At 31.3% G+C, this 19665-nt stretch overlaps 1 protein-coding gene and 1 pseudogene across 2 annotated transcripts; one reads left to right on the plus strand and one right to left on the minus strand.

Annotated features, from left to right (window-relative positions):
* Positions 1 to 626: 626 nt before the first annotated feature.
* Positions 627 to 7458, minus strand: LOC111303283 (uncharacterized; annotated as a pseudogene). The gene is made up of 9 exons (XR_016326741.1): positions 7164 to 7458; positions 6850 to 7022; positions 6685 to 6736; positions 6476 to 6583; positions 5602 to 5683; positions 4710 to 4792; positions 3944 to 4337; positions 1879 to 1938; positions 627 to 1584 (listed from the first exon to the last, which is right to left on the minus strand). The product of XR_016326741.1 is annotated as an uncharacterized LOC111303283 (transcript).
* A 3869-nt stretch (positions 7459 to 11327) lies between these two features.
* Positions 11328 to 17899, plus strand: LOC111302604 (UDP-N-acetylglucosamine transporter UGNT1-like). The gene is made up of 10 exons (XM_089742182.1): positions 11328 to 11533; positions 13163 to 13239; positions 13842 to 14003; positions 14101 to 14234; positions 15045 to 15175; positions 15262 to 15306; positions 15416 to 15513; positions 16242 to 16349; positions 17353 to 17409; positions 17525 to 17899. The coding sequence occupies exons 1-10, from the start codon at positions 11419 to 11421 to the stop codon at positions 17597 to 17599; spliced, it is 1002 nt and encodes a 333-aa protein (XP_089598308.1). The 5' UTR covers positions 11328 to 11418; the 3' UTR covers positions 17600 to 17899.
* The last annotated feature ends 1766 nt before the right edge of the window (positions 17900 to 19665 follow it).

Raw genomic sequence — 19665 nt, forward strand, 5'->3', positions numbered from 1 at the left:
AATTACCTGACAGTAACCAAGATCGAAGTTGTAGAAAGAGTAGGTCAAAAGAATATCACGTAAAAGATTCAGATTTGACATGAAACTCAAAACTCAAACATGTGATGGTTTCATACATACCACATCTTTCTCTATAAGGCCCTTCCTCTCTCAGAACTTCGTAAATTTTTTTGCCTGTTCGGGAGAGAGACTCTGCCAAAATATTCATCAAACAAGTACTAAGATTCATAAAACTAAGCTTTGCCAGCTAGAAAAAAACACTTCTCTTCACAGAGAAAACTGCATAACAATGGTTACAAGAGGTCTAAGAACATTATTTTATCCAAACAACAGATGCATGAATCACAAACAAGTCCTATCAAATAAACTACAAATGTATTCTCACCAAACATCATAAATTTAGAACAATTTGTGCTTATAGCACAAATGAATAAATTCTGCAGGGTATCCCTTAAAAGATTATACTGCATCTGGATTAGAAAACCTAAAAAAGATTTACTGATATACATCATCTAATAGCCCCCATTTTCAATGAAGACAATACTGATTAAGGTAAAATAATTGACAAAAAAAAGTTGAATCCAGATTTTATCTACCTGCTGCAGTATTTCTTATTCTAGCACCCATTATCTGTATGATACGTCAAGTAATCATGCAGCATTTTACATTCCCATACTCTTATACAACTTAAAATTATCATATAAAAACACTGACTGGAGTGCACGGTCATTTTCAAGTCATTGGTTTGCTAAGAGCTCCCAATAAGACATATAAGCTGCCCTTACAAAATAATTGGGTTTATCTTAATAAAAAAAACACTATAAAGGTTGGCTCTCCATTTAGAGACACATATTGGAGGCATGCAAGTTGTGCAACATGCCATACACCTTGACAGCAACCAGCAATCCTAGCACACAGGCTTGTGAAAGAAACCTCAAAGCCAAACACAAACTTTAGCTCCCCCCCTCCTCTTCTCCACCCCTCATTCCTCCAAAAAGAAACACGAAATGCACCATACGCAAAATATGAGGGAAAAAATAACATCATTTCTAGGAGACGTACCAAAACAACTCATGTCATAGAAACATTAAAAGAAAAAGAAAGTACCATGTCAATAAAGAACACCCAAATGTGTCTTTGGTTGAAAACAAATTTTCTTCTGAACCTCCACGGTTTCAGCTGCTTGTAAAGAGTAAAGATCACTGAAACTAAAATTCCATGCAAGCTCAAATATAATGTAGGGAAGGAAAGAGTGAAGCATGACAAATAGACAAAGATTTACTGCAAACTTGCCACTGGTTTTTATAATCTTGTATTCTGTCTTTTTGACAGTCCTTTGATATTCTCTCTCTGCTTATGTTGATTCATATGTATGATATCCCAATAATATTGCCCGGACCTTAAAATCACAACTAAGATCTCTAAGATTGTGATGCATTTTTAATAGAATCAATCCACTTATAATTCCTTGCTTGGTAGAAATATAAGCCTTTTTCCGTAATTTGTTATAACTCCATAAAATGTTCTTTTTCTTAAAGCTTTTGAATCCACCACTCGCCCTCCTGAATCCAAGAATATCAGCCACTGAAAAAACAATTAAATTTCAAAATATCAAAAATACCAATCATATAACGAATTAATAGTGATCTATTTTGTTTCATAATATCAAAAATAAAAAAATCACATTTAAAAAAGGCTTTAAAATTATGAAATTTTATTACTAATCTATTTCATTTCATATGGTAAGAAACTAGTGATGGAGGCATGACCCAAAGAAGCAAGGACGTAAGACAACCAGCCCAATCAGAAAGGACGGCGAAAATAGATGAGCAAACTAGATACAACATAAAATAAAAAAGTTTGCATCTGGTTCCTTACCTCTTCCAACCCCAATAGTGGTTGTCGGGGCTTTCCCCCCAATGGTGAGAATTTGTCAAACTGCCAGGAAATTAAGACAAGAACAAATATCAAGTTGAGATCCAAAATCTGTTTCCATAATTGAAACAATAATACATAAAAACTACGGAATTTAATATTCAACCACACACCAAACATTGGGCCTTCTCCTACTATCATTATTAAATACACTACAATAGTGCATGTTTGGCATAAGAAAGGAATTGATTTTTATAACACAAACTAGCAATATATGAATTACATTTCTGTACCATTCATAACAACTGCTTACAGAAGGTTTGCATACACAGACAGAATATTAAAATGAAAACAGTTTTTAGTTCCCTAATTTGATAAATCACCATCACTTCTTAATTAATTCATAGATCTCATGAATTAATGTTTCTAATTTTCTTTGTAGCCCTGTAACATTTTTATGAATGCCCAGCTTTCTCTACAAAAGGTTAAAGAAAAGACCCCTATAAATGTAAATACAATCACAATAACTACGTTGCAGATTCATTCATAGAATCAAAAGGTCATAAATACAACCATCTCAGCTTCTCTCTTGTAAACCTTTGATTGGCATGAGGCCTTTTTATATCTTTGTCCTAATTTATGATGACTTTGCCACAACTTATCAATTGGTCAATCCTAAAGAAACAGAAAAAAACTCAAAACAAACACCAAAGTCAATCACATCAATAGAAAAGGAGGAAAGCCCATTACCAGCACCATTAATATTCAGCATATATAGACTACATAGAGTTTATCTATCTGCTAGATCCAGACAGAAACCAATTTTCTCAACTTGTGGGAGTGCAGCAACAAAAGTTTCTCCAGGCTAAACTGAGAACCAAACTTTAGTTAATTTTTTGTAAATCCACCCATTAAAAAAATTATTTACAGAAGCATCAACATTGCAACATATTAATCATTTTTTAATGCTTCACAAACCAATCTACTCACTCCTTCTGGTCCCTCTGTCAATTTCAAATTTCATGCAGCAAACACTAAGAATTGAAGTATGCACTCTCATTCAGCAATCATATACCAAAAGATGTATTCGAACCTGATGAAGGTTGTAGCACCAATTTCATTCACAAGTATCTGCAGCACTTCTAAAAGGATTATAAAGGAAAGTGTAACTATATCACACTCATAATCACACTTGGAAAGGGTAGAAACATCGAAAGAAAATGAAACAAACCCAGAAACTATAATGGAACAAAGTCTACTTTCTATACCTCCTTAATTTTGATTAGCTCAAAAGTCTCCACATTGGTGGCAGCTTCATAATCATGATAGTGTTTCCTATATAGGACTCTCTGTTTAACAAGGATAAAGGTTGGAATCAGGTTGCCCTGGTATAGAAGTTGAAAACTTTCCAGCTAAAATAGTGAAAGTAGCATGAATTGCAGAAAGAGCATAAAACAAACTCTAAACTATGCTTAAGCTAACAACAATACCTAATATCTCCAAGTAATGAGGAAAGACGTAGAGACATTTAGACCATCAAGATAACTTTCTAAAAGCTATCTGCCACCTCAGAAAATATACCAGATTTCATCTCATTCTTTGCTTTCATCACTGAATGGAACACTCAAGGTATCTTATTTATATTGCAAGAAAAGGGATATAATTTCTCCACCATGTACAGAAAACTATTCAGTAGTTTAAATACTTAGAAAGTAGTTGAGTTTTGTCATCAAGATTGAAAAGTTCGAAAAAGGATTCCAGCCTGTATTTTAAATATGGTTTTTTTTCTCGCCCACCATGTTCAGCCATGACCCCCAAAAAATTATGATGATGATATTGGGTTTGAATTGATCCAAGAACTACAAGAGCTTCTACAGAAAGATATATACTTCCATTTTTACACCTTTCCATAAGAAGTATGAGCATTAAAAGTGAGTGTATAAGCATCTAGAGTTTAAATCCCAAGGTAAAAAAAACTATTCAGATGTGTAAAATGCGTAAAAGACAACAACAGTTCTTGAGAAAAAATTAAAAGTGGAAATAATTTACAGAGGGAACAAATAGCTACCTAAAGAGGATCTGGAGAAAGAGGGCTTTGAACAGGAACTTCCTCATTATCGTCAGATGGTTTGTGACTATAATCAAGGGAAGACTGGTTATTGTTTCTCCTTTCAAAAGGACCAAAACCATTGGTATGAGTCTCCCGGAATAGCTGTGAAGTTGCTTCTTGGGCAACTTGGTTCCAATAGAAAATTTATCCAAAACTTGAATTGAAATATCTCGAGCAGGATCATGAACATTTTGCTTTTGCCTTCCATTATATTGAGGAATACTGGCAGTTCCATCATGGAACCCCACATCTGTCCTCCATTTACAAGTGAAGCAGACTCCCCAACCAAAACAGGTGTTGATGCACCTACAATGAAAACTGCCCTGGGAAGCTCCAACAAAGACAATATTCACTGTCATGAGCAATTACGAGATTCAAAATAAAATAGCAACTCTTTGACCATGTATGATCGGTATGATTGACAAAACCAAACAAAATAAAATAGGACATTTAGTTTGACAAATCTAGTTTACCAATTGAAAACAATACAATTTACAGTTCACATTTTGAAAAGGAAAAAAAAAAAACACAAAATGAGGATAAAACAAATGTTAGTTGGGACAATTATGCATTTAAAATAATTAGCCTCTATAAAAATAAGATATTCTGCAGTTACAGCATTCCTGATTTCCCTTATTGGACATATTCTATAGGAAACATTGCTGCTGAGGATTTCATGAAATACATAGCAGTTACTGAAAGATTTTCAGTTACAAAAACTAACCAAACAAGTTAATTAGCATCATACACAGCAGCAAAGGATTTTGAAAGTCATTCACAAGAAATACATTTGCATCTTCTCCTGACCTGAAAATAAGAGGAAAAATATGGAACTCAAAGAAATCTAACAATATATCTTTTATTAATAAATTCTGAGTTAAAGACAGATATAACACAAAAAATTGGAATATACGAACATAATTGCAGTATAATACTAATTGTTTCCAGAGAGAACTCCTGAATTAAGAAGATTTAGAAGTACAAGAACCAAACAAGTATGAAAATAGACGTATTTATATCACTAAAATTCTTCTCATTAAAAAACCTGCTCTGGTTATACCCACACGTGCAAAAAGATCTTCATTTTAAAAAATGAGGCAAATGGCAGAAGTACCATTAAAAATAATAATTATTAATTATGGCATATTTGACAAAAGAAGAAAGACTTGTAGCAAATTCTTCATGAAGAAAAATCAAGACTTGTAGTGTAAAAAGAAATAATACATAAGACATATTTTTGGGTTTTCCCAAATCACGGAAAAATCCCATATTAGGGATTCCAACAATCTATCAAATCCCCTAAGAATATAAGTCATAATAGAAAAGAAAGTTTATTATGCTAACACAAACAAATTCTAAATGAATATATCAACCACACTTCACAATCTCCCAAAGGCTTGTACCCTTGATTCTGTGAGAAGAATAAAATTTACAGCAACTTCAAAAATATATATGCAATTGTTATTCCTAGTAATTTTATTCCTTTATATGTCTTTCTCTATTCCCATTTGTTTTGATACGTTAGCATATGACAATAGTTTATTCTTGGTCAAAATAATGTAGCACGAACTGTCAAAACTCTTCAAAATGAACTCAAAATTATTGATCATACCAACCTCACAAGGCAAACATGTTTTACTGTAGCAAGGAACTCTCGAACTCCTCTGTTGTAGAAGTAAAGGGGAGGAAATGCAAGTCCTGCAAAATATTTTTTTCTTTTTTGTAAATGTAAAGACAAGCACAAGAAAGAAACAGAAATAAAACAAAATGTAATGATAAAAATGAGATGTAGCAATTTGACACATTTCCAGCTAGTCAATTAGTAAGTTTCCTCAGGACATTCAATGAACATGTACATGAACAAATGAGATGCAGGAACAAGAACAAAGATTGTTCAGTTAAACTTTAATTTTTCCATTGTCCACATCAGGCACCCAACTTAAGAGGAAATAAAAAAAATAGCAAGAGAAGGAACATAAAAATTGGTAAGCACCAAATCTCAAAAGACTTTGCTCATTATCATATTAAAAAACTCAATAAAAAAAGTGTAAGATTATCAGCTTCTCTACTCAGCGGTTCTATTCACAAGTTTCCAGAACCAGAGGCACCATAATTGTGGAGTAGAATCTACTATCTTCCTTTAAAACTGCTCTGAGCACTTATTGATACACAATTGAAATAATGTCACCTTTCTTATCGTTTGATGAAAATCTCTATGCGTGCACACAGCATAGATGGGAATTGTACAATATATGGCTTTAAAAAATGCTCATCTCCTAAGAGAATTTGGTAAACCATATCTCCAAAAACTTTTGGCTTTAAATATATGAACTAGTTCATATTTAAAATATATTTGTCCCCCCACAAGGCCATGAAAGTTCAAAAGAATATAAACTGAATATCATATGTAGAATGTAAAATATCAAAAGCCATCATGCTCAACCTCTTATACCACAAGCCACAAAAGCAATAGATTTTTAGGTTCCTTACCAGATGAAAGAACAACAATTATGTATTGCCACCCACAAGCCGGAGTGTGTCTTCCAATGGACCTCACTTCAGCAAATGGCACCTCCCTAATGTTATAAAGATTCCAATCTGCATAATAAAACCATGAAACAATTTCAGCAAATCACATAATCTTATACCAATTTGATAAGTGCATAATGCGTTCAAATCACAAGTCCAAAGAGGAAAACCTTTCTCGGACAACCTTGCATTCATACTTCATCCTTTGTACGAAATCAATGGCTACAATCAAATACAACAAACAAGCATATAATTCATACATATATAAAACATACAAAAACCATATTTGCCCCAACACTTATTCACATCATATAGCTTAAGAATGAACTAATTACCATGAAGAGAGAAGAACCTTGATTAATTAACGTTAATCTTCCACTAATCCGTTCAGAGGCAAACTGATTAAGATGAATTGTAACATTATCTTTCAAATAAACAATTTCGGCTCCCTCCGGTTCACTCGACGAGCTTCTTTTCCCACTGCCGCACCGCATCATACTCGCTATCACTGTACCCAAAAAAGAAAAGGACAAAAAAAAAAAAAACTAAAACAATAAAACCGGAATTAAATTCAAGAAATCTGATATAGATAACAATTAATTATGAGATCGAATCGCGCAAAAAGAAAAAGGATTAAAAGGATTGGTACTTGTTGCTGAGACGAGGCGTAATCGGCGTCGTCTGATAAATCGTGAAGTTCTGCGTCTTGAATCGTTTAGAGATTTTCCCCTTTCTCTTTTATTTTTCGTTTTTAGTAGTGAATTTTAAGACACAGCTGATTTTTTTGTTGTAGTAATTTTTTTTTCTTCTTTACCTTGGAGGCCAAGAAATGAAAAGTTAAGCGGAGCCGAGGAGTAGAGAGGGAAGTGGCCGTGGGACCGGCGTGAAGGAGATTTCCGTTACTTGTGGATAGTTTGACTGAGGCGGTTGACTCGGGATACCTAAAGTTGTAATAGGATTCTGGAATCTCCGATAAGATTATTAAAACACATTTTTAATAATATGTCATTCGAGTTTTTTTAATTAATTTATATAAATTTTTGTATTTGGTTTAAAAAAAATAAAATTTTTATTGATATTTTAAATTTTTTTTAATAAAACATAAATATTTGTTTGAGGACTGATTTGTAACATACGTAAATTTTTATTTTTTTATTACAAGCGTATTTTTTAATTCAAAAGTAATTTGATTAAAAAAATTAATTAAATATACTTTAATGAAAAACAAAAATAGTTAAAATATATTTTTCCTTGGATTTTCTATCATTTATTTAGGTTGCCAAACATGTACTTTTTTAGTCGATAAAATTTTAGGTTCATTTTTAGCTAATAATATACAATTATAATTAACACATTTTTTAAAGAGTTAAAAAATATTTAAATATTTGATTTAATGATTAATGTATATTTTTTATTTAAAAAATTAATCTAATCCAATGCCTCGGTTGGTCCAAAGCAAGGAAAGAGAATACTTTGCCAAATAGACAAATTTCACTGGTTTCTTCCCCTCCAATCATTGAACTATTTTAGTAGAGTGGGTAACATTACAATTTTCTCCGCGTGCTAATCTTTATATCTATCATCTCAATTCACTTTTATGTAACTTTCATAGAGCAAATTGCATTTAAATATGTGGTTTTTCTTCTTTATATCTCCACTTTCTTATAAAAATGTTGAAATCAATCATTAGGTGATTGATGCTTTATATGGAATCCTATCTTTTCATTCCTATAATAAATTTTATAAGAAAAGAAGCTTTTCATACTATGTTCTATCTTTAAGTATTTGTTTTAATTCGTATATAGTTATTTAATTAAATCATATATGAAACTAATTTTAAATTAGAGAGTAAAAATATATCGATTAAGAATTAATAAAAAATAAAATTATAATATGGATTCAAAACTAAAAAAATTACTATAAATTCATAATTGTTTTATTAAGTAGGAACTTATTTTTTGTGAATTCAATACGTAAATGCCAATTGAGCTTAGGCTCAAGAGTGCAGTGGAAGCAAAATAATATAACTCTCAATTTGAGCCTTAATGGCATCCAGTGTGTTGACAATGACGCTTGTGATAAATTTTGTAGGGATTGTAATTTGATTTTTGATACGTGATAACCTCTTTCAGCAAGTAAATTAAATAGGGTTAAAAAAGTTAAAAGGCTAGATTAAAATCTTACAAAAAAAAATTTACTCAAGTTTTGTCTTGAATAGTAATTAAAAGAAAAACTACATGAATTTACTGGTACTATGCAAAGAATAGTTTTCCTTATTGCTCTATATTAACGACCGAAGAAATGTGTTTTTAAAATCATCAAAAATATATATATAAAATAAGACCCAACAAAAAAAAATCTTGAAAGTGCACTTTCTTTTCCAAAGAATACTAGCAACATAATTATTTACAATGATATGTAATGTTTATCTTTAATTTAATTGTGCGTGTGCCTAAGTCTAAATTCATCAAGTTGCCTCTAACTAAACAGGTTCCAATACAGATATCATTTTGTTCATATAATATTTAGGATTGAATCTTACCTTAAATTTGAATTTCCATCAAGTTTTACTTTCAAACACCAAATATATATTTTTGCACCATTTGGGTCTTTTGGTTGGCAATTTTTTTTATCTTGATAATGGCATGACTAAGAGCCTTAAATAATTTCATTCTGTTGACAGAATGTTGATTGAGAGCACATTTATTAGTTTAATGTTATTGTTGAATTTCAAAGTAAGAGTCAAAATCTTAAAATAAAAAAAAAAAGAGAATGATTAAAAGCAAAGATAAAAAACATTTTTTATGTTTGCATTCCAACGTACAAGTTATAAATCAATACAAAAGAGATCATAAAAAAATAAAAATAATGATGTATGAGTGAAATAAGAATGAAAAAAAAGTACCTAAATATCCTATCAATAGATAGAAGGTAAAAAATTTATAAGACATAATAATGATATAATTAAATTGACATGATATTAAATATGTCACGGTCAAAAAATTTAAAATATCTCAATTATCTACTAATAATCTTTAATAAAATAAATGACAAAAATACTTTTTGAACCTAAAAAAAACCCTTAACACTTGAGTTTAAATTTCTATGAAAGTTTCCTTTCATCTATATATATATATATTTAATCTCTTTGATGTTTTAAGTTATAATTTTTTTTATTTTATTTTTATAATAACGTGATGTGGATTATTTTTTGAATTCAAACATGATGATAAATTAAACTATTTATAAATAAATTAATTTGTTATCTCATTATCATTATAATTCATTGGTGTAAATGTTTAATGGGGATAGTAGCAAAGAATGACAAACAATATTATTAAAAGACTTGACCTTTGCTCCCATATCTTTTGCTAAATACTTTGAATACTAATGTCTTATCATCTTTCTTGTATTCATTATTTGATCTCTAAATTCATTCAACCATCATTTTTTAAAAACTATTACATTTACATTTTTTATTTTTGTATATCATTTAATTTTAAAAAATATATTAAATAATATTTTAAAAAACTATTACTTGACCAATCAATTTTATCCAAATATTTGTTTTTTTTAATATTATATAATTATTAGATAAATTTAAAACTAAAATTTATAGATTCACAATAAGTCAATTTATCTATAATAAGATATTACCATAAAATAAATAAATTATTGTCACATCAAAAGAGATAAAAACAACAAAACAAATAGTATTTTTTAAAGAAAAAATTGAACACTTACTTATCTTTTCGATATTAAAGTTTTTATTTTTTAGAAAAACTAATATAACCTAAGTTGAAGCAGTTAAATACAATCACCCTTAGTTGCCCAATGAATATCCAAAAAAATGGAAAGTTATTGGCAGAAAAAAACAAAAAAGGCAAGTTGATCTGTAAGCACAGAGCACACTCATAACTTTCCTATTTTGTTTTTTATTTCCAAAAGCCTTAACTTTCCATATTAAAATATTTTATCAGTCATTAAATTTAGGTAATATAGATAAAAAAAAGAAGAAAAAAATCCAAAAAAAAAGACAAAAAAGAAAAAGAATGAGAAAGTCATTAATTATTATTGCTTTCCTTTATAAATATAATTAATCGGATTCAAATTAATATAATATTAAATTTGAAATTGAGTTCAAATTAATATTTAAAATTTAAAATTTGATTTAAATTTGGTCTAATATCATTTTTTTAATTTAAATTCAATTCAAAATAAAAATTAAGTTACTTAAATTTATTTAATTAAATTTAATTAATATATAAAAATAAATTTAATTGTTATATTTGATAAAATTTTGATTATTTATGTTGAAATTTAATATATTTTATTAATTAAAATAATAAAATATATTAAAATATAAAAATTGATTAGATTCATAAATTATTTAAATCGAATATAAAAATATTTAAATTTAATTTAATTAATAAATTAAATTATTAAAATTAAAATTTAACTTTATAATAATCATCGAATTAAATTAAAATTTTATTTGAATAATAATTTATAAATATTAATATTTCGTTTATATTTTTACTTTCATTATAAATTTTAATTATTAAATTATTTATAAGTGAATTAATTGAACGATACGTATTTTTTAATGTTAAAAATTAAAATATGTGTTAATTTTTTAATTTATGTATCAAATAATTTAATAATGTACTTTGGGTGGGACCGGAGACTAATTTAATGTGGAGTGTGGACCCTCACTTGGCAGTGTCGATGCCACCTATCCAGTCCAACGCATTCTCGGTTGCCCACTCGCATATTCCTTTCCCTCTCTCTCTCGCTCTTTCTCTCCACGATAAAAGGACGCTTCTTACTTGATGCTCTATTGCTTGCTGTCTCTCTGAATCTTCTTCCCTCATTCAAAAAGAAAGCGAATTCAAAAATTCGTCATGGGTTCCATAAAGAAGGAAGGTTTGCCACTCATCGATCCCTCCAAAACCGCCGTTGCCTCAGCCGTGTCCAACAAAGGAGCGCACGCTGCTCTTGGCTACATGTTCAGTGCAGGTCTCAAAATTTTAAAACTCTTTTCTCACTTTTTTTTTTTAACAAATTTCTTTTCTGTTTGTTTCTCGGCATTTTCTCCTACAAACATTTTCTTTTTCTCTGTTTTCTCAATGGACTGATTATTTATTCATTTTAGTTTTTGCCTTGAAAATAAAAGCAGTAGCATGACGTCCGAATTCGTTACTATTTTATTTGTCGTTTGGAAATTTTATTTTGATTGTTGTTTTTCTTCTTATTTGTTTGGTTACAGAGATTTGGAGTGCAACAAAGAAATTCTTATTCTTCTGTGGAATTTGAAATCTCACTAGCGGTTTTAAGTGTTTACCAGTGTCCATTTGAATGTAATAAGAAAAAGCATTGAATTATGAGCTTAACATATTGAATTAAGTGGAAACGTGACAAATTTCACAAATGCTGGCGATATTTTCAAATTGCACCTAAAAAATAACAGTGTATACAACAATAATAATTGATGTAAAAATTTTGTTTATGGTTAAACGGTGTTAAATAATATATTTAAGTTAAAGGTGATATGTTTTTTCGGATATTATATAATATTATTAATTTTTAATATTTGATCCCTTTTTTCATACGATGTTATCCTAATTTTACCGTTTTGATTTTTGAAATTTATTTTTTTTGTTTTTATATATTATTTTAATATAAAATTTTGGTATATTTAAATAAATTTTGATATAAAATTATTATTTTTATTTTATAAAAATTTATAAAAATATATAATTTGGTTGGCTTTGATTTTTTTCATTTTTACCTTTTGATTTGACTATAATATATATATATATATATATATATTTAATATCCAAACTTAATTTAAACAAAAAAAAAATTCAAATGAACTAAACATTATGATTTCGGTTTTCTAGATTTTTTTCTCACTCCTAATCTAAGGAATAAAATGTTCATGAACTGAAGTTGTGCTGCCTATTTGATGTGTTTGGAAGAACTGCGAGCTTTCCTCTGGAAATTTTGTGAATAAACTATCTAGTTTGGTGGAAGGAATTCTAGAGGAGAATAATTGTTTTATTTTACATATACGATCAACCTGTTGTATTTCCAGTTACAATGTGCTAAAGTATCCATTGTCGTGTTTGCTTGGCTCATTCACAGTGAGGGAAGAACTAAGAAGTTAGGTTTCCGTGGCTTTTTTTAAGAATGAGAGAAGTTACTTTTTATTATTCAAAGATCAATTGACAAACAAAATGACTTTGAATCAATTCATTGGGGGAGTTACTGAGGTTGTAAAAACCTGACAAAAACTTTCTTGTGGACATTTTGTCTTAGCATTGAAAAAGTCTTGGCATGTTTGGTTTGTTTTATGTGAATATTATTAGTGGAAATCACATATTACTGGGAAAAGGTAAAGTTATTTGATCATCTCTTCATTCCTCTCTATGTCTGATCCAATTGCATATCTGTTTATCCTTGTTCTAAGCTACAGGCTTTTCAGCTTTATTTATTGTGTAATTTTGATGCAAGAATGATAAAAAAACTGTTTCTAATTATTTATCAGAACACCTTCAGCCACTTCACTTGCCATGTTTTGATTAATTAACTTTTATCCATGAACACTACTAATTCCTCTGTCCTGCTTTTCTTTACTCGCTGCAGTTCTCTTGGTTCTGTTTAACAAAGCAGCTCTTTCTTCTTTCAGCTTTCCATATGGAAATGTGATTACACTTTTTCAGGTAGGTCACTTGCTCAGTTGAATTCCTGAGCTAGCCTAAGTTTGTTTGTTTAGTAGAATAGTTACATATTTTATCAGTTGAAACCTGAAGGACATAATAGAATATCTTATTTTTTTAAGATTTTCAACGACAAATTTCTGCATGAAGAATTGCTAGCAGCAGAGCTTCCCTTCTTAGATAGTTGAATATAACCTCAAAAAGTTTCATGAACAGAGTAAGATATACAGAAGTGGAAGAAACCAGTGGTAAAGATCAAAGAACTGGTTGATTACAATCACCTTGCTTTACTTGTATAACCCCCTCTACCATCCTTTTTTTCTACTAAAAAAAACCTAGACATACTTTTGACTGCAATAACTGGATTTTACATGTATTTTGGGTGTTTTGTTATCTTTTGCCCGTTCATTAATTTCTCATTATCATTTTTTTTTAAAAATTCAGTTGACAATTTTTGGTTTAATTTCTTTCAAATTCATGTTATTTAGAGTTCAGTTCTTACCACCATGTCTGACATTTGGAGTTTGACAATTGAACCACAATGCACTAAGTTTGGCCTTCTTTTATTAGTTTATTAAAACAATTTAACTCTTATGTGCATTTAGATTCTATGTTCGTGTGCATTTCTCTATGCCATGAAACGCTGGAAGATAATCTCTTTCACAGAGGGGGAACCACAGAGCATTACTAGTAACCCAATAACCTTGGTACCGTTGAAGACACTGTTTCATGCCCTTCCGCTGGCGGTTTCATATTTGCTATACATGGTATGTATTAGAGGCTGAATATTCACTTTAAAGTATTCTTGGTGAAACTTTAATCTTTCTTCTGATTGTTCCCTTTTACTTGCTTGTCTGGTTAAAGTTAATTACCATGGAATCTGTTCGTGGCATAAATGTTCCTATGTATACCACCCTAAGGCGGACTACTGTGGCTTTTACCATGATCGTGGAGTATCTTTTGACAGGACGGAAACACTCATTATATGTTGTTGGCAGGTATGGAGCCTTTTTATATACTATTTTCATCTAACAATTGGGTCATATATTGTACTGAAGGCAAGTGAATCTGGGCTCTTTAGTGCATCCACCCTAAGTTATTTCTTAGAATTCTGCATCATAAATAAGAACATCTTGCTTTTATATTTACAAAGTTTGGAGCATTCCTGCCATTTTGAACTCCCATGTCTTGCAAACGTAGAAAGTTTCACTGTTGAATATTGTGGTTGACAGGAAGAATTAAGTTTAGACAACTTGGATTTCTTAGAGTTTTGCATCATAAATAAGAATGCGTTGCTTTTATATTTACAAAGTTCAGTGCATTCCTAAAATGTTTCACTATTGAATGTTATGGTTGACAGGAAGCATTAAGTTTAGAAAAATGGGCATAGTGGAATACGCATCATATGATAATATGCAACGTCATTATCTGCAATTATGGTTATATTCTTGCAAAAGGTGAAATAACATTTGAAAAATAGTTAATATGTGTGAAACTAGATAAAATGTAAAACTGCCTTGGAGAAAGGTTATAATTTGTTGTCTTCATTGAGTTTATCCGGGAGAATTTAGTTTTCCATTTGCATGCAAGTTTATGACTTTTAGGCTTCGTAAGAAGGATGGCAAGAGGTGAGGGTGAAAAATTTGTTAATCTAATGGTTAAAATCTAATGGAAAATTTGTTAATCTAATGCTATTGCTTTCATGTTCATGCAATTTCTATTTGAGATATTGTCTTTTATATATCTTTATGTTGAAAGTTCAAAATGCGACTAATAACTTTCTTGGACTAATCCAAGGATTTCATCAGTGTGGGGATAATTATACTTGGTGCATTTGTTGCTGGAGCTCGCGACTTGTCATTTGATGCCTATAGCTATTCCATTGTTTTTATAGCAAACATCTGCACAGCCATATATCTTGCTTCCATTGCTCGTATTGGTATTATCCCATTGTAGTCTCTTCTTTATCTCCCATGGCATGTTAATTTCTTTCTATTTATTCATGATATATTCTCAACTTTTCAGGTAAATCCACTGGCCTTAATAGCTTTGGCCTTATGTGGTGCAATGGTAAGATAAAAGGACTAACAGAGTTGTTATTTTATCCTTGCGGTCCATGTAAAAATTAACAAATTAGCCTTATCTGAACTCTGTATGAAATTTTTATTGATTTTTGAAGGAATAGTTTGTGCACCAATCTTGTTGTTTTGGACGTCATACAAAGGTGACCTTGAAGCAATGATGAACTTCCCTTATCTATATTCTAGAGGATTCCAGGTGCTTCCTTTTCACAAAATAATTTCTCTTACTATATCCGTTTCCTCAAGATATGTTCTTCAGAAAGAAAGTGCTTTCATTGTTAGCTATTTGCAAATGCATCTATTAATATTCCTGCTTAGTTCTCAGCTGTAATAACTATTACAATATGATTAATTTGGATGGTATAGTCTAACTTATTGACTTGGCAGAAAGGTAAATAGTCTTAGCTATTTAAAGCTGCAACATGTCATTAAGATATGCTGTTACTATCCATTGTCTGTTTTACTTTGTGTCCGGTCCTTTCTTTTTTAGCTGTCATTGCTACTTATTCAAGTCCTGCTGGCTTGGTATTTACTACTCTTTCATGTCCATTTCAATTTTTTTTAAAAAAATTCATGTCAATCAACTTTCTAACCTTAACCTCATTTTTTCCCTACTTTATCATATTTGGATGTTACTTGATCATATTGTTTGGTTTTGCTAGTTCAGTCACTTCTGTTTCTTTTTCTTGTTTTGGTGTTACCCATCTCGTGTATGTCATGCACACTTGGTTTTATTTCTTTCACCGGCTACAAATTGCTTTTCCTTGGACTCCTTTCTATTGTTAACTCATTCAGGCAAATTTCATAGTTTCTTTTAATTTACATCAAGATTGTAGCAATTCTAATAACTTCCATGACTTGTGATTAGAGAAACTTGATAGAATTCAAACTCTTTTACGCTTTAATCATTTGAATATTTTGCAGATTGTGATGCTTCTCTCTTGTATCATGGCTTTCCTGATAAATTATTATGTATTCTTGAATACAACACTCAATTCAGCTCTGACACAGACAATATGTGGCAATTTGAAGGTGTGATCACTTGTTCTAGCTTTGGTGTAATATAACATATTTGTATGTTTGGCGTTAATATTACATAATGCAGTCAGTGGTTTCGATGTTTTGTCACTGGAAAGTGCAATTCTTTTTACAACATATTTGTTATAAAACATATTAATATGTTAATATAACACATTTGTCCTTTATTCTGGTTAATTTTACATAATACAGCCCGTGGCTTCCATATTTTGTGACTGAAAAGAGTGATTCTCCTTTTTTAATATGGTGGGTCAGAAGAAATTTTATGGGAAAGGGGTTCAATGCTCAAATGGGGTGAACCTTCTTGTAGATCACTAGACCACTGTGACTGGTACTTTTAGTTGACTGTCTAAGCTAATTTTAAGCTGCAGTAATAAATTGTCTGGGATTATATTCAGTTTCATGAATGTCTAGAAAGGTAACCGATTGAAATTTGATGGCTGTTTAAGGACTTAAAGATTATATTGCATTCTAGATGCTTATGAATGATGAGCGTGTGTCAGTTGCACTGCTGATCCATTGAAATGGATTTAACTTTTAAACAAGCCCAACCAGTCATAACATAAGATTCCTCTATCTTGCACGAGCTGTCTGGAAGAAGGGAATTTTTAAGTTTGCACATTTAACTCACTAGCTGTTTTGGTTGACATCCTTTTGCCTCTTGTTTATCTTTAGGTTCAATGTGTTTCAGTAAATGCCAAAAGGAAATATTGCAAATTATATCAGCACTGAAGGCACTAGGCCTGTATTTTATTAGTTTTATTTTTAAGTTGAATGCTCTTGGCACAATTGATAGACTGTTGGGGAAAACAGGGTAGCTTCAACTCTTATGAATGTGCATGGGAAAAATTCTGTTTTTCTTGTGAATTTAATGGTCTTTATTCGGTTTCTACTTGGCCTGCAAATTGTCTTATTGGTCTAAATAGATGCTTGCTTTTTCTTTGCCTTTAAGGTAGCTTATATCAAATTTTGGTGACGCTTAATTGTATTGTGGTAGGATCTTTTTACGATTGGACTGGGATGGCTACTGTTTGGCGGGCTTCCATTTGATTTGGTTAGTATGGGTTCCTCCTACTCATTGTTAAAAAAATTTTGTAGGGCCCGTTACATGAAAGTCTCAATTGAGCTAGATATAGTTATGTCACCCACTTTCTTGTTTTTGCTTCCAGATGAATGTTGTTGGCCAATCTCTTGGGTTTTTGGGGTCATGTTTGTATGCGTACTGTAAACTCAAAGGAAAATAAACATATGGCCGACTGCTTGAGAGCCTCATCCTGGAGGTAAATAATCTAATATGGCCAATTACTGCTATCTTATCTCCCGCAAAATTTTGGTTCAAAGATCAAAACTCTAGAGCACACATGAAATTCTACTATGGTCAAAGTTCCCTGCCAAAGAGGCAAGCATTTAGGTGTACAAGAGGAACAGGCGACTCTTTGACTCTTCAGTGTCCTCGACACAGGAAATTGGTGGACTTTAATGAACATTTATTTCTTTTTCTAGCTAATCTTAGAATGATTAATATTTAACTGTTCAAAAAGAAATTTTGATTTCACCAAATTTCAGAATTCAGTTTCCTTTTTCTTTCGGAACTTGGCATCTTTTAGGTGGATGTTTTCACAGTTTTCCATCCACCATACAACCTTCATCCAATCAGATGTTTGCCCCAACTGCTTGCTATAGATACTTGGTAGCCTTGGCTTGCTATTAATAATTTATCGTATAGCTCTTATATTCCTTGGTGCAACAAAGTTGCTTCACTTTGACTCGGAGGTCAAAGGTTCAAGTCGTGACAAACAGCTTCTTTGCGTAACAAAGGATAAGGTGCGTGTATCCGACCCTACTCAAACCCTTAAATGGAGGAGCCTCGTGCGTTGAGATGCCCTTTAGGCTTTAGCATATATCTCTCTCTCGAGAGAGACTAATACTTACACTCCTGCATGCTTATCCCATCACGGCTGTCCAGTGTGGCCAGTAACCACATATTAACATGGCAACATCTGGATTTTGATTCGTCTGCTACACATGTCCAATCTGATAGATTAATGATATAATTTGAATATACTTTTCTGATTGCCAAGCCATATCTGATGGCAGAACCAAGAATGTTTTGAATAAAAAAGAATACAGGCATATAGAAAACTTTCCTTAATTATACACACCGAATGCCTGGTTATTTCCTTAGTTTGCAAGATTACTTACTAGGGATTAATCTTGGACATAATTCATTTCCATTAACGGTTAAGCAGTCTTAAATTTCTTTGCATGTGTCGCAACTGTGACCAGCTTTCTTGTACTGCAAGAACTTAATGGTTCCGTCGCCTGTTATTGTTTCTGTTCAAAGCAGAATTTACATCCGTATACCTGACACCTGAGACATTATTATAACTATCGACAATTCATGTAGTATTTTTTTTTTTTTGCTTTGGTATTGTGTGAGTGTGGACAGTTTAAGTGTCCCCTCAAGTCCCCATAAAAGGTGAAATTGTGTCCATTTGTGCCGGAATCTTTACAAAAGCAAAAGGCTTCTGCTATCCACTTATTGCGGAGCAAATATTTTTTTTTGGGGGGGGGGGGGATTCTTGGAGGTAACCCCTGCTCCCATCCCATGTGAGGTGTGGACAGAGATATCTCTATTCGAATGCTACAGCGTAAATAGTAGCAAAAAAGTTAAAAGAGAGGAAGAGATGGGTAGCAAACTCGAGTTCCTGGAGGGAGGGGTGTCTTTCTTGTCTCCACAAGCTGACAACCGAGTTTGACATAGTTGCCTTGCTTGATTGAAACATACCCTTCACCCAGATTTGCTAAAGCTCAAATCTTGCTTCAATGTTCTCAAAAGCAGTTTCTTGACCCATACTATCAGAAAGCCAGATAAAGATCAGCAACTTGTTTTGTTCACTCACAATGCCATTGATCTTCCTGTTTATGTCCTATCAAAAATTGCTACCCAAAAGAAAGTTCCTTTTTATTCTTTTTCTTCCGAATGGGTACATTAAGCCAGAGAAATCTATGCTAATCTCTCCATTCATAAAATAAAAAAGAGAAGAAGAAAAAAAAAAAAAAACAGAGGAAACTTGAAAAATGAAAAGTCCGTCAACTACCTTCTTCATTGGATAGATTTTAAGAAAGTATGTTTGCTTTTCCTGATAAAAGAATAAAAGCCTACATGGACCATATAACTTTAAGGAATCTCTGTTTGAGCAGAAACATGGGTGTCACTTTGTCCCACCCCTTTAATCAATGGCTTTCAATATCATCAACCTAAGAAATCTATTTTTTTCATTTTTTTATACCTAAATTTGATAATTTA

This window comes from Durio zibethinus, chromosome 13 (genome assembly GCF_047325235.1).
Source record: "Durio zibethinus cultivar Kanyao isolate XHJ-2024 chromosome 13, ASM4732523v1, whole genome shotgun sequence".
NCBI classification, from domain to species: Eukaryota; Viridiplantae; Streptophyta; class Magnoliopsida; order Malvales; family Malvaceae; genus Durio; species Durio zibethinus.